General features: G+C 37.4%; 2 protein-coding genes across 3 annotated transcripts in view; one reads left to right on the top strand and one right to left on the bottom strand.

Annotated features, from left to right (window-relative positions):
- The first annotated feature begins 201 nt into the window (after positions 1 to 201).
- LOC306984945 (uncharacterized protein) lies at positions 202 to 7,331 on the top strand. Of its 2 annotated transcripts, XM_079586762.1 has the most exons (10): positions 202 to 715; positions 1,952 to 2,212; positions 2,368 to 2,685; positions 3,200 to 3,406; positions 3,600 to 3,694; positions 3,822 to 3,872; positions 4,034 to 4,415; positions 4,516 to 4,695; positions 5,359 to 5,500; positions 5,790 to 7,331. In XM_079586762.1, exons 1-9 carry the CDS (start codon positions 679 to 681, stop codon positions 5,460 to 5,462), a joined length of 1,635 nt encoding a protein of 544 aa, XP_079442888.1. In that variant the 5' UTR covers positions 202 to 678; the 3' UTR covers positions 5,463 to 5,500; positions 5,790 to 7,331. The 2 variants fall into 2 exon arrangements, with proteins under 2 accessions (XP_079442888.1, XP_079442889.1); XM_079586763.1 differs by lacking the exon at positions 5,359 to 5,500 and having other exon boundaries at positions 5,790 to 7,330.
- Positions 7,332 to 8,342: 1,011 nt separating this feature from the next.
- Positions 8,343 to 14,806, bottom strand: part of lars1b (leucyl-tRNA synthetase 1b) — a 55,901-nt gene continuing 49,437 nt past the window's right edge. Inside the window, exons 30-32 of the mRNA XM_079585839.1 lie at positions 14,683 to 14,778; positions 12,375 to 12,507; positions 8,343 to 9,210 (exon numbers count right to left, since the gene is read on the bottom strand). Of these exons, the coding sequence (XP_079441965.1) occupies positions 9,008 to 9,210; positions 12,375 to 12,507; positions 14,683 to 14,778 (432 nt within the window). The 3' untranslated portion in view covers positions 8,343 to 9,007. The remainder of the gene's footprint in view (positions 9,211 to 12,374; positions 12,508 to 14,682; positions 14,779 to 14,806) is intronic.

Here is a 14,806-nt window from a genome sequence, read left to right as displayed (position 1 = left end):
CATTACACAGTGCCTTGCGAAGTGGAGATTTTGAACACGAATAATTCCACAGGTTATATTAATAATAACTTTTCAAGAAGAATAAATATCATGTATTCAAGAAAAAATCTAAATTAAGTTTGTAACTATTCAATAAATGTGTGCACGCGCTCTGCTCATGAGCGTGATGAGCTGTGCGTGAGTGAATCGAACTTTAGTTGCTATAGCGACGCGTGCGGCGTGTTATGAATCTTTCTGACTGCATATTTACATTTGAACTGATCGCTATCTGTGCGTCTGCATATGAGTGATTTAAATATTAGTTGCTATAGCGACACGTGTTGTGAATTGTGCCGAACCGATCGATCGCTGTCTGCTGGTTGAGAGAGACGAGGCGAACTCACAGACTTTTACAGAATATTTTCTGAGCGAATCTGTTGAATTTGAAGCTGTTTTCTGAGAGGAGACTTTTATTCTGGACATCGGAGGATATATTCTTTATATAGATTTATATTTTTGAAAGAGATATATCATTTCTGAGGATACTTTTATTTTATTCTTCTTTTCTTTTCTTATTTTAGATTTTCTTTTATTTTTTGTTTTGTTTAATTTTATTTTTGTGTGGAGGAGAGTTCTATTGTATTATTGTGTTGTATTTTGTACTGTATTTTGTATTGTTTTTCTGCAGTTTGGAGGAGGATGTCGTCGATGGCTCACATGATGGGTGAAAGAGGAGGTGAGTGCTTTAGTTTTTCATTTATGGTTTATGGTAAGTTATGTTGTTGTACAATGACTGACTACATTAATGTGAAGAACCCATTGGATCCCCCAATCTAATCACATGTATTTTAATTCACATTTAATGTGAAATAAACTTTTGAATTTGAGTAACTAAAGTAAAAATTTGTAATTGACCACTGACATTGATTATTGATTATTAGTGATGGGCAATCCGGCTCTTTTTCGTGAGCCGGCTCATTTGACTCAGCTCACTGAAATGAGCCGGCTCTTTTGACTCACAAACGGCTCTTTAAAAAATAAACGTTTTAACTCCCTGAAAGTCCACCGCACAACAGTGCAACGTGAATATTCACATTTTTTATTGTCCATAACAACCCGAAAAATTGCCTGCTTGCCTTGCACATCTAATTAATGTGCAAAGTTTTCCGACAATTTTTCTTAGGCCTAGGCCTACCTTCTTTTTTTATGTGGATGTTTTTGAGCTTGTAGAAGTTAGCTCTTACGTTCTTCTGAACATCTTGCGCTGCCATTGCCCGATGTCATTTCTGAGTTATATCCATAATCTGCCTCTCTTTTAAATGTTCCACAAGTGGTAGGCTACAATGACTGGTTATTTTAAAATATAACTAATATCGAAACAAAATAACCCAGTCAGTCTCATCTACGAGACGTTTAGGCCTCCTCCTGACAGCTCGGCTCATAGCTTGCAAGTTTGCTTGGTGGCAAACTTTCTTCATTTGATTGGTTTAACCGCCACCCGCCCAAATTGAATTAAAATATTATTTTTTGTCACGCCATCCGCCCGATCAGCGGTTTATCCGCATATAGTGTGTGTGTGTGCGTGCTCGGCCCTCCCTCATGCAGTATAATTGGTTGACATCGCGTGTTTGATTGACAGGAACAGAGTGAGGCTGATCAGACAGTCGAAACGAATGTGTGTGCGCCTTTAGGCCGATAGCCTAATTATTTTGTTGTGTTTCTTTGAATTAGTCAATTATTTTAAATAAAATTAAAATAATTAATTATTTCTTTATTACATAATGATTTAATTTCTATAGGCTATATATTTTTAAATAGAGTCGGCTCTTCAGATATGCGAGCCAGCTCCCGTCGTTCACCTAAAAGAGCCGGCTCTTAGATCCGGCTCATTCGCGAACGACCCATCACTATTGATTATTATTAAAACATTACTAACTACAGTATGTGATTGTGTGAAATATTCCTGCCTCAGGCCGCTCCAGATCCAGGAGAGCTGCTTTCTCTCAGACGGCTGGTCAGGAGGATTGGAGGCCCGGTTCTGATGACCGTGAGGATCCGCTGCCAGACCCGACCCAGAGCCAGGATCTTCCTGGATATTTCACACCTTTGTCTTCTGAGTCTGTTTCTGTGTCCCCAGGTCAGGCTGACAGGAGGAGGACGAGGAAGAGCGGCAGCCAGAAGAGCCCAGATGATGGACGTCCGTCCACTTCTTCATCTAAACACTCTCGCAGAGGTCAGAATAGGCTTTTAATTAAAAAGTTATGACTCAGTTTCTAGTTCATTGAAAATAGAAAGTTGAACCAACTAAAGTAACAATATGATGTTACCACTGACATTGATTATTAATATTATAAAAATAAACAGTTTTTGATGTGTGAAATTTTCCAGCCTCGGGCCGCTCCAGATCCTGGAGAACTGCTTTGTCCCTCTCTGAGATCAGTGTCAAGCGCTGGTTCTGTAGAGAGTCGTTGAGTCTGAGCAGCAGAGGCTCGTACAGCGTCGAATGCAAGTGGAGTGGCGATGGATCGGAGAGCCGAAACCAACAGGACAGTTGGAGCAACTGCAGTTTGTCCAAGTCCGACAGCCTGGAAGAGTTCCTGTGCCCTCCGCTGCCCGGGCAAGTTCCTGTCGAGCCAACAGAGACTTCAAATGGCCGAACTGCTCAGGGTGCCATGGAGGCTTCTCCTGTGAACAAGAGCTCAACAGGTGAGACTGAAATACGGCTGGGCAGTGTCAAGTCTACAGAGAGACACTTCATGCATAAGTTTTTAACATGTTAATGTCCAGTCACATTCACTGTTGCTCAGCAAAATTTCTCTGAATTAAAAAAAAAAATATATAGCCTATATATTTTTTTTAATTGAACATTCGTCTAACATTTCAGAACATTCAGAGAACATTCAAAAGTAAAGTTCCCATAATGCAAAATTATAAAATAGATTGTTCCTTTAACCAAGAAAAAACATTTTTTCAAACTATAACGTGATAATTGTGAAATAAAATGACTATTAATATTGTGAAATAAGATTTTGGGAAATTTATGCAGGCATTAAGCAGAAGTCAGGCGGGTAGTGTGGAAATATTTTGTTACTTTGGATTTGTTACATTACAGAGAAGAATTTAACAGTGAAATGTAAATGATGTCATTATAGCATTGCTTAATTTGACGTCAGAGATGTTTCTAATAGTTGTGTTTTCAATTGTTTTTTCTTCATTTCAGAAAAAGCTGCAGAATGTGGGAAGAGGAAAGGAACTGGTGGTTTCCTCCACAGGTTCTGGAAGGCTGTGAAGTGTGTTTTCTGCTGTTGCCACTGTAGTGCTGTGGATGTTGTGGAGCCTTTTGTTCCTCCAGCAGATCTGGAGCCAGAGCCTGATCCTGATCCATCATCAGCGGCTCCAGATCACTCCGGCGTCCAGCCAAATAATGGTACATCGCCACTCATTATTTCTACAACATTGTTTTAAACAATCTTGTTTTCCACTCTAAATAAGGCTTGTTTTCAGAGAACATTAATATTATTTCCCCCATTATAATATTATTTTCTCGACACATCTAGAACTGATATTTTTAAATAAAGCAATAGATCTAGCAAACTAATATTTTTCTGTTTGTTTTTCAGAGTCCTTTGAGTCTCTCTATTGCATTATAAAGATGATTGGATCCGGAGGATTTGGCAGGGTGTACCTGGGAGCACGCAGATTTGATGGCAAAAATGTAAATCTTACAGAATTGTACAAACATTTTGCTCTTGCATGCATCAAAACACATTTATATCAATTTACAGATGTTTAATACTTAGTGCTTGAATACTGTTATTGAAACTGGGTTGTTTTTTTTGCAGGTTGCCATCAAGCGGATCCGCAAGATTGACAACAATCGCTATCTTAATATTGTAAGTTGGCCAAAACCTGAACATGTATTGAGTTGTTTAAGTGCAGATTACTATTAGATAAGATTACTCATCTAAAAGGATCAAAGAAAAGTACATTTAAAAATGATGTGTTTTCTTCAGGTTTTTACCCTGCTAACCTTCTGTCTGCTACTTTTCTCTAGCCTGGACATCCCAAACCTCTCGTTACAGAAGTGGCGCTGCTGATGATGATGAGGCGAGAACCCATAAGCCCCTTCGTCATACAACTATACGAGTGGTTTGAACATCCTAAAGATTTCACTCTGGTTATGGAGTATCCTGAACCCTTCGAGATCTTGCAGGACTTCATGACTCGTAATCATCAAATGTATGAACCAACAGCACGGTTCCTCATGCGACAGGCTGTGCTGGCAGTGCAACACTGCATCGATCATGGTGTTTTTCATCATGACATTCATGCGCAGAATTTCCTGGTGAAGAGAAGCCCGGCACAGCTCAAGCTGATAGACTTTGGCTGCGGTCAGCTGTTTAGTAGTGATGGCTACGAGAGCAGCATTTACATTGGTGAGCATTCTGGGAGTGTGGAAACCTGAATATAGTGACTTACTGATTATTTGATGTTTAATAAAAAAAGCTCAACAATGTGCAAATGTCTTGCTTACAGGAGTACCGGATTACTGCCCACCTGAAGTCTTGACAGAACCTCGATTCCACGCCGTCCCAGCAAATGTCTGGTCTCTAGGAGTGTTGTTGTACAAGATGGTGAACGGATATTCTCCTTTTCGCAATAGAAGAAAAATCACACAAGCCAAAGTTACATTTCAGAACCCCACCTTATCCAAAAGTGAGTGAATAATATTGATACATTGATAAACACACACATAAAGCAAAGGCTCTGTACAGAAACAGTTAAAGGTGAAGTATGTAAGATTTTTGATATATAGCTCGACGTATAGTGAGAGTTTGGGGCGTGGCTACTGTAGCAGGCGGAGTCATGGGAAAAGAAATGCAGCTTTAGTTACAGAAGTGAAAGCCAAAGTTCACTGCATTTATACCTTCAAAGATTAAACCGGTCATGAACACGTCAAAGTGAACAGAGCGTTGTGATGCTACGCGCTACAAAGCATTTCTTCAATACCATACAGCATCATCATGCACCCGTTCAGAAAGACACATTTTCATAAAGACAAATGCAACACAGCTAAAAGTATTCCTAATATGACCTGAAACATGCCTTCACAAGAACCAGTAAGAGCGCTTGTGATGTTTAAGTCGGGGAAGATGCGATGCACGGAAGGGGCCTTTGCAAGGTTTTTAGAAGATATGCTTTATTTTGTCATTTATTCCGCTCGCTGCCACTAGTGTCGCAGAAACGACATACTTCACTTTTAAAGTAAAGATAAGTAACATTTTACAGTATATTAATCATGTTTTAGATGCTGTTTCCATAGATGCCAGGTCACATGGTCATGACTAACCAGCTCTCTCCTTATTCAATGTTGTACAGAATGCAGGGATCTGATTAGCCAGTGTCTAGCCCGGGATCCAACTGAACGCCCGACGTTAGAGCAGATGTTACAACATAAATGGATTAGTAATGATCTACAGTAGATTGGAGAAGTGCAGGAGATTCACTCGATCAGTTTCAGGTGTGAGGAAGTGTAACAGACAGAGTAGATTTATTATCTTTTGTCTTCAATTCTGGATTATTTGTAGTGAGATTTTCAAATGTGTGTTCAGTGTAATGTTCTTGTTATAGTCAAGTCACCTTCATTTATATAGCGCTTTATACAATACAGATTGTTTCAAAGCGGCTTCACATTAATGAACAGGAAAATAACAGAGTCAGTGATGCAAATAGAATAAAATTCTGTTGTAAATCATCTCTAAAAAATCATTCATGAGTTGACTTGTTCATATACTCTTTGTATTGGATAGGTAATAACATACTTGCTGAGAGCTCTGAACTCGAGACTTGACCCGAAGCCTGAAGTCCAACTCCAACCCGACGTCCACGTCTGAGCAAGAACATGAGAGACTGCAAGACTGGAAAGAAGTCATCAAGTCGTCACAGACACATGCAGTCGGATGCAGTGGTGTAAAGTGGTGTGGACTCTGGAGTGACGAATCACGCTTCTCTGTCTGGCAATCCGATGGACGAGTCTGGGTTTGGTGGTTGCCAGGAGAGCGGTACTCTTCCTCCAAATCACCTTTGGGATGAATTAGAGCGGAGACTGCGAGCCTTCACGTCCAACATCAGTGCCTGACCTCACAAATGCGCTTCTAGAAGAATGGTAAAAAAAACTTGTGGAAAGCCTTCCCAGAAGAGTTGAAGCTGTTAAAGCTGCAAAGGGTGGAGCAACTCCATATTAAACTCTAGCGATTAAGAATGGGATGTTATTAAAGTTCTTGTGCATGTAAAGGCAGACGTCCCAAAACTTTTGGCAATATAATGTATATGACCAATCTGTATATGACCAATCTGTATATGGGTCAAAGACGAGATGTCACCATTTTGGTGTCCACGTCAAACTAAATTGACAAAAGTAATTTTATATACATAAAAAACATGTTAAATGCAAGTAAAGTTTCTAATTTAATATTTCAAATAACTTTTTTTTAAATAAAATGTCAACATATGTGGGAAATAATGTTCCAAATTATCAGTCAGCGTAATTGTCTAGACTTTTATTTTGCCTTTAGATCTTTAAATAAAAATAAAATACCAAGTTATATTTGTTATATTAAAAGGACCATATCTTATTATTATTAAGTATTTAAATAAAAAGGGACTTTTGTCCCGAAAATGCAGTTTGTCAGAGATCATTCAGTGTAACAGGATCAAGAAGACATTCTGAAATCATATAAAAAACCTGATATATTTATTTGTGAAAAATAAGTAGATGTTGTGAATAATAATAATAATTGTGATTAACTTTACTGTTCCAGCTCATTGTTTGATATAGTTGGCCAGTTGATGGATAAATGCAATATAAGCTGAAGTTAAAGTTTTGTCATTCAGAGTAATGCACAGTTTTTGTTATTCATCCATTACACTGAATGACAGTATCACTGTATAAATAACAATTTTAGCATCTTATCTATATTACAGATAAATTAGGAATGCTTAACACTGACAAATATGTTAAACTTAATAAATATTAATATTTTAATGCATTTTTGTATTGTTTCATTTTTATTTTTTTATTGTATTTTGTTTAATGTGTTTATATTTTGTACACTGCATGGTTTCTTCTTTATATGCTCAGTGTTTTATTGTACAGCACACTGGTGCAACTCTGTTGCTTTTATATGTGCTCTAGAAATACATTTTGACTGTACTTTAATTTGTGTTATTGATTCATTTTAGATGCTTTGAAAGGCACTGTAAAAAGCCAAAAAGTAAATGCAGACCCAGTACTTTTAAAGCCCATTCACACCAGGAACAATAACTATAATTGTAACTATATTAGCGTTCACACCAATGACCGATAACACTGTTCATTCTGAGCATGTACTGCAGTTTTGTCGTCTGCCACTTTAAATGCTGGAGCTCTTTGAAGTGCAATGGATTCTGATTGGCTGTCAATGTTTTTATTGTTCATTAGCTGGAAAAAAATCAGTGATTCCACAATATTGTTTCTCTGTGCCGTTATAGTTGTGGTGGGGACTCTGCTCTTCTTTTTATATGTAGAATGATTTTTTTTTTAAACTATATCTTTATCATTATAGTTTTCATACTTGGTGTGAACGGGCCTTTAGCAAGGTTTAATGTATTTTACCTGACATCACACCTGCCCAGGGACTACAGTTGAAAATTAGTCAAGTAGGCTAAACTGGCACATTTACATAAATGTTATTAATGTGCACTGTCCCTGTAACTTTAAAACTGTTAAAAGACGGTCAATCGTATACGATTTAAAAGCACACTTGGAAGAGGCTCAGAAAGAAAGCGTATATAATGTGTGTTCACACGTGCAATGATTCCTTTTGTGCCAGTGTAATGCAGTCATATGTTAATGTTGAAAACAGTTGTAAAACATTATGGAAAATTTGATTACTTTTTTCAGGATTCTTTGTGGATAGAAATTTTAAAAGAACACATTTTACTTTACCTACATGAAATATACTGTATAAAAGGAAAACTTTTAAAAATAATAAGTATTAATATATATATACTTGCTGACCCCAAACTTTTGAACAGTAGTGTTCTCCACTCCAAAACATAAAAGGATTGCTGTGATTTTTCTTCCATATCAAAGTTGTAACGATACAGAATAATGGTTCATATGTATTGAGCTTGATTGGACCATAAGAAATGTAAATGTAATTAAAAATTATGATGATGTCACTGCCACTGATGTTCTCAGAAAGATTAAACCATTATATTTAAAGTAAGAAATGTCACAGCATAAAAGGGTGGAGCAAAGAAACATTCAGTTTTATCAAAAAGTGCATAAAGGATTTTAGAAAAAAAAAGAGCTTATTTTAAACTTTTAAATACCAAATAGTATTTATTTCTCCCTATATAAACCATTAAAATATAATGGTGAATAACGGACACTCCACTTGAAGACTTGCTTGAGGTGGCATCTGTATTCAGAGACATTCAAGGAAACAAATGTACGTTTAATTCGCATGTATTTATTTGATTAAGTTTTCATTGAATACATATAATTTAAAAGGAAGAGAAAACTGTGCTTTCTTAAGGTTTTACAGTGAAAAGACAAGTTCGTTCACAACTTATTGGCCTGAATGTGTCTTTTCAAACACCCTATACGAGACTTCTGCGGCTGACCATTTAAAACACAGGACGGATGTGAAAATTACAAATGAAAAGAAACATTATAAAAGTACAATAATACCTTCAAATGTCATTCACAGGCACCTCAAAATACGGCATGAATGTTTCCAATGCCAGTAGTCAGAGTAAGTGTGAATTGATTGTTCAGATCCTCTTGGTCTTTTACTGAATAAAAAGCTAGATAACAAATATGAATCAATAACGTATGTTATACAGACACAGCAGATCATTAAACAGAAGTTACCAAACGCTGAAACGGGAGTCTAGCTAATGCTAAAGGAACTAGCGCCTCAGCATTCATTGTGAACAACACTGTTTATAGATGCGTGTCAGATAGACGTTTCAGAGGTCACTAGACCAGGTAGATTAAAGTGTCTCCAATGTCCATTTTCAGGCCGTTATCGCTCATATGAACTTTGTTTTCTTGCAGGTTGATGTGGAAGACTGAACTGTTTGAGATGGCCAGTTTACCCTCCTCTTCCTTCCCCAAAACTGGGATTCTCCGCGGCCCGAGCAGAGGGTCCTCAAAGCGCATCAGCTTCACTTTGGATAAATCTGCAATGTTTACAACAGCGTTATTACAAAATAATGGCAACTTTAACAGCAATGTTGCATGATTTTGCCAAGTAAGACATGTTCCTCGATCAACATATTTTGTTGATCCTGGAACAACATTCTTGTTCAAAGATTTAGTCCTAACCACATCCCTAATCCTACCCACAACTTATCCCTAAAATCAGAGGGAAATGATGGTGAATAACACGGATTTAGAAGCTTAACCCCTTATATTGGCATAGTCATTACATATTTAAAACGGTAATATCCTATATTAAACCTAAACTAATCTTGACAAACTATATATCATTTGAAAGCTTACAATCCCTAGTTTACATTGTTTTGATTTTCAAAATAAATGACAGAGGAGCCGTAATTTATCAATTTGCAACAAGAATATTTTCATACTCCTAAGGCGAGTTCAGACCTTTATTTTGAAAAATCATGAAAGAATGGTAGAAACCTCAGTTTGTTTTCATGCCAAGAGTTCAAAAGATAGAATTCATTCAATTCTTTTAGAAAAAAAGGTCTGAAAATGTTTTAAATATAAAGAAAATAATAATAGATCCAGCATTAGTGATGTGGCAGCGAGCTATAATGCACATACGTGATCTTTTGTGTTTCTTAGAGGTTGAATTCATTTCAAAATCTGCCTAACTTCCAACACTACTTCTGAATAGGATGTCTACTTCATAAATTGCATGAAAATTGTAAAAATAATGGTTTAGATCACTCAAACAACATATGGAAATGAAGGCGCCCTTATATGGGCTGTAATGTCAACTAGTGAAAAAGTTTGGTACTGCGCCCGAACTAAATATCACTGAAAGTTTATTTTTTTGAGATATCAACCTAAACTTAACTTGTTCAGATTTTTGGCTTTGAATTTTTGTGCATTTTTAGAGTCCACCAGGTTTTGAAAATATATATTTTATATAAAATATGAATAATAAAATGTTTAACGTTGTACATTTTCATAAACTCAAACGTCTATAACTTTTTTTGTTTAATTTTCTTTATTTAACTTCTACAAAAATCTGCCAAGTGTCTTCTTTAAAACAAGACCAATCTTACATCTATATTCCAAAGCATTCTTGAATTACAACCATTTAAGTTCGGCATGTGCATGTTCATGTCTATTAAAAAAAAGGGGGGCTAAACTTGACATAAACTTAGACTTGTCCCTCAAATCTGTAGGGCTGTAATCTCCAGGGGGGCAGTGTTCCGAAAAACATTGAAGCCGACCTGGGCGCCGCCATTGGCTAGCGGACCCCCACCTGCTGTTAGCATTCCATTGACTCCCATTCATTTTGGCGTCACTTTGACAGCGAATAACTTTACATCTGAGGCGTTTAAAGACACCGTTTGTCCATTGTTTATTTCTAAAGAAACACGAAAATGTATAAAAGGCTCCATTACCTTGTATCTTACGTTATGGCCCGTAGAAGCAGTTTTTGTAAAAATAGGCTAACGATTGCGTCATACCCGCGCGACTCTGTCGCACAAGTCGAAAAATTACCGTATGGACAGGCAGAGAAGCTCTCAAGCAATCGGGAGGACGTGGAGGCATAAAGTCAAGGGAGAAGCCCATAGAGATTGATAAAGTTGCTCCCGTTGCTAGCTCATGTACAGCTATTACCCACGCTCTCCGTCTCTGCGAGATTCGGAAGGGAATGATTCAGATTTCTCTCGGCACAGCTACTAGAAGACCTGCAGGTTGCTCACGTCACATCTACGTCGTCAAGCTCAGTTTGAGCCTGCGCAGTTCGCCTTGCGATCAGGAAGTGAGTGCTTCTAATTGACTTCATTTCTCTCCGTTGAAACCTATGGGGTCGCTGTGTCCAGTTTATATACTGTCTATGGTAATCTCCCAGTCGATTAGTCGATTAGTCGATTGTTGGTCGATACGTTCTGGCTCGACCAAAATTCTGATTGGTCGATTTTTTGCCGCGTTCATTTAATCAGTTTTGCCGCGTTCGTTTCATCAGTTTTGCCGCGTTCGTTTCATCAGTTTTGCCGCGTTCGTTTCATCAGGAGGAAAGCACTAATTGCTAATGGGGGTGTTTTCAGAGCACCCCTGTTTCACAGGTAACAGTCTGTCTTCAGAACACCCCCCTTGTTTTCACTTCTTTTGGATTATCCCAACCACCGGAGAAGAGAGACAGATTGAAGAAAGTAGGCTACTAGAAGGTTTGCTGAATATTATTTATTTAATTGTGAGAGCGTTTAATTCATAGTCAGTCCTCTTCTACCATGTCAACAAAGACATCGGCAGTGTGGCAGCATTTTTTTTTAAAAATAGAAAACAGGAAAAAATTATTGTAGTCTAATGCGCAATGCGCTGTGCCACTGTTTGTATTAGTTTTGAGCCTATGCTTTATTTTCAGTTATGCACTTTATTTCGTTTTTGCTCTTGATCTGGTTTGTTTAATAAATATTATTTTTTTATTAAAATAGACGTGCCTTTTGTGTTTAAGAGTAAAGCTTTAAGTTAATAGTCTATTCGTGTCTCAGCCGCGAAGCTGCGCTCCTGTGTTCAGAGCTGCATCACGGCTGAAATGATAGTGCCTGTCAGTTATTATAATACATATGATAAAAACAATTGTCTAAATTATGTTGCATATTCCTCAAAAGTTCTTGTGATGATATCACTAGTTGACAACAGTACTATTTTCGGAAATCATAGGCTATGGTATTGCGCAGGTGCGCGTGATGCAACGCTGTCAGAGCCGACAGACTCGTGTGTCAGACTCATTTCACTGCAAAATAATTAGGTCAAAAACGATTTAATATACTGCAAATAGCCTATATTTTTTATGTTTATTTATAATTCATTTAGGCGGACAAAGGCTACCAAGTACTGCGCACAGTGTGCAGCCAATTAATTTAACTTTTTTTCCTAACGTCATTTTTAGTCTAAAATTTCAGGACTTCAGTCGACCAAGATTTCCTTTGGTTGATTACAGCCCTACAAATCTGATTGGTTGATTGTAACGCTGTTCCAGGATCAACAAAGATGTCGATCCAGGAACATTTTGTACACAGTGAAACCAGGTTCACCGTGGCCTCACAGTATTTGTATACTTTGAAATGTTGCTTGTGGCCTTGCGTTTACTTCAGCGTAGGTTTTCGTGAAGCTGTTGAGATATTCAAGTGAGCTTTACCCTTGATGGCTCTGTTGACTCGGGACAGTCTGCGGATGATGCTGTCTCTGCTGTCTCCCTGCCGGATGTCGATCTTGGTGGAGAACAGGCCGTTGGCTGGCTGAGGGTTCAGCAGTGACACACACACTCCGGGCTATGGGACAAACAGAGGTCACGGCTGAAGATGATGCATTTATGGATGCTGCATTATACAGATCACGTTTATATGACACTTTCTGCCTCATATACAGGGTTCCCCTTTTGACATATATATTTTCAGATGTCTATGATTATTATAAATAATTATTTTTACAAAGAATCCTGAAATAATAATGCATCACAATTTCCAAAAACAAAACAAAAACTGAAAGAAGTCTCTTCTGCTCATCAAGCCTGTATTTATTTGATCAAAAATACAGAAAAAAAGAGAAATATTGTAAAATATGATTACAATTTAAAATAATGGTTTTCTATTTTAATATATTTGAAAATGTATTTTATTCCTGTGATCAAATCTGAATTTTCTGTATCATTACTCCAGTCTTTAGCATCACATGATCCTTCAGAAATCATTCTGATAAGATGATTTATGATCATACATACACTGCCGTTCAAAAGTTTTTAAGATTTTTACATTTTTAAATTATGCTCACCAAGGCTGCATTTATTTAATTCAAAATACAAAATGTAATTCTAATATAATATAATATAATATAATATAATATAATACTCAAAAAAATTCAACATTATTATCAATGTTGAAAACAGTTGTGGATTTATTTTTTCAGGATTCTTTGATGAATGGAAAATTCTATTTTATTTATTTGAAAAATATTTTTTTGTAACAAATGATTTTACTGTTACTTCAATTTAACTTCAATTTGAGATCAATTTAATGCGTCCGTGCTGAATTAAAGTATTGATTTCTTTGCCTTCAGCTAATTCAGGCCTGCACGATCGGTGATTTTTCCTCACGTATGCATCTCGTAGGTTTTCCCATTTGGCTTTCATCTGTAGAAAAGTCTCTCTCAGTTGTTTATGTGCTGAACTGTGTAGAATTTCAATCAAATACAATTTTCATTTCTAAAGGTACTTAACTATATATATATATATAGGCCTATATATATATATTACTCGGCTCTGTGGAATACTTGATTCTGATTGGTCAATAGCGCCATCCAGTGGTATGTTATTCCCAGATACTCATCCGGCTTACTGAAGTCATCAGTGCTATACGCTTGCTAGGAACGTTTTTTTCTTCTTCTGAAAGTTTTGCGTTTGGAGAGTTAATAAATCATTAAAAAACTCAAATCAATATTTTGTGTACAGTTATTTAATTATGCCATCCAGTATTGTGGACTCGCCCTCTCGTTTCATACAAACGCTGCTGCCATTTTGTGACTATTGTTTTGTACACTGTTGGAATATGAGATACACACATGTACGATTTTAAAACAGTTTAATCTAAAATCAATATATATTATCTCCATAATTATTTATGTGGCGTACCGGTGTACCGTATCTCTTAAACATCCGTCTAGTTTGAACTTGCCGCGCTGCAACTGCTCTCCGCGGAAGCTTTGCGTTTTAAAGACCTAATAAAATATTTCAGCTCTGATCGATATTTCGTGTCTAATTATTTACTTATGTGGCAAGTAGCCGTGTAATAAGCGGGATAATGTACATCCAGCCGGTGGTTCTCTCAAAACAAACACCTTCAAAATAACCCTCGTCACCCTCAGGGGTTTATTTTGAGAGAACCATCGGCTGGATGTACATTATCCCTTACATTATATATAGTGTGTGTGTGTGTGTGTGTGTGTGTGATATTACATTTTTTAATGTTTTTCCATGAATGTGGAAACTACCCATACAAAATGCTGTATAAAATGTGTCAGCTCAGCACTGCATTTCAGAAACCAACTCAAAGCCACAACAGCCGGCTGTACACTACACTAGTACACCACAGTGAGCTGAATGTAAGAAGCATTACCCATGCACAGCGTGCTTCTAAAATTAGCCTGTCTCTAGCTGCATGAAGCACAGGCCAGATCAACCATTAAAAAAAAGCGAAAGAGAGAGAGAGAGAGAGAGAGAGAGAGAGAGAGAGAGAGAGAGAGAGAGAGAGAGAGAGAGAGAGAGAGAGAGAGAGAGAGAGAGAGAGAGAGAGAGAGAGAGAGAGAGAGAGAGAGAGAGAGAGAGAGAGAGAGAGAGAGAGAGAGAGAGAGAGAGAGAGAGAGAGAGAGAGAGAGAGAGAGAGAGAGAGAAACAATAGATGGAGGCTTCTGTGCTGCAGCTTTGACAGGGCCTCAGTGTCTCTCATCATCACCTCAGATCTGAAGACACAGAACGGTTTCCCAGGGCAACAGTCCTCCTTTACTTTGTCATCAGCTTCAGAGGCGAATACAACGTCTATCTGATCCAACTGATGGAGAGAGAGAGGGGTTAGAGAG

The sequence above is a fragment of the Phoxinus phoxinus genome, assembly GCF_949152265.1.
Source record: "Phoxinus phoxinus genome assembly, chromosome: 17".
NCBI classification, from domain to species: domain Eukaryota; kingdom Metazoa; phylum Chordata; class Actinopteri; order Cypriniformes; family Leuciscidae; genus Phoxinus; species Phoxinus phoxinus.
Note: the sequence above shows the minus strand (reverse complement) of the source record. Positions and strands in the feature narration are given on the sequence as shown.

Excerpts from the sequence above, each read along its gene's own strand:
- LOC306984945 (XM_079586762.1), top strand. The coding sequence starts at position 679 with ATGTCGTCGATGGCTCACATGATGGGTGAAAGAGGAG. Across the intron at positions 3,873-4,033 it reads ACAATCGCTATCTTAATATT|CCTGGACATCCCAAACCTCT; the intron begins GTAAGTTGGCCA and ends ACTTTTCTCTAG. Across the intron at positions 4,416-4,515 it reads CGAGAGCAGCATTTACATTG|GAGTACCGGATTACTGCCCA; the intron begins GTGAGCATTCTG and ends TCTTGCTTACAG.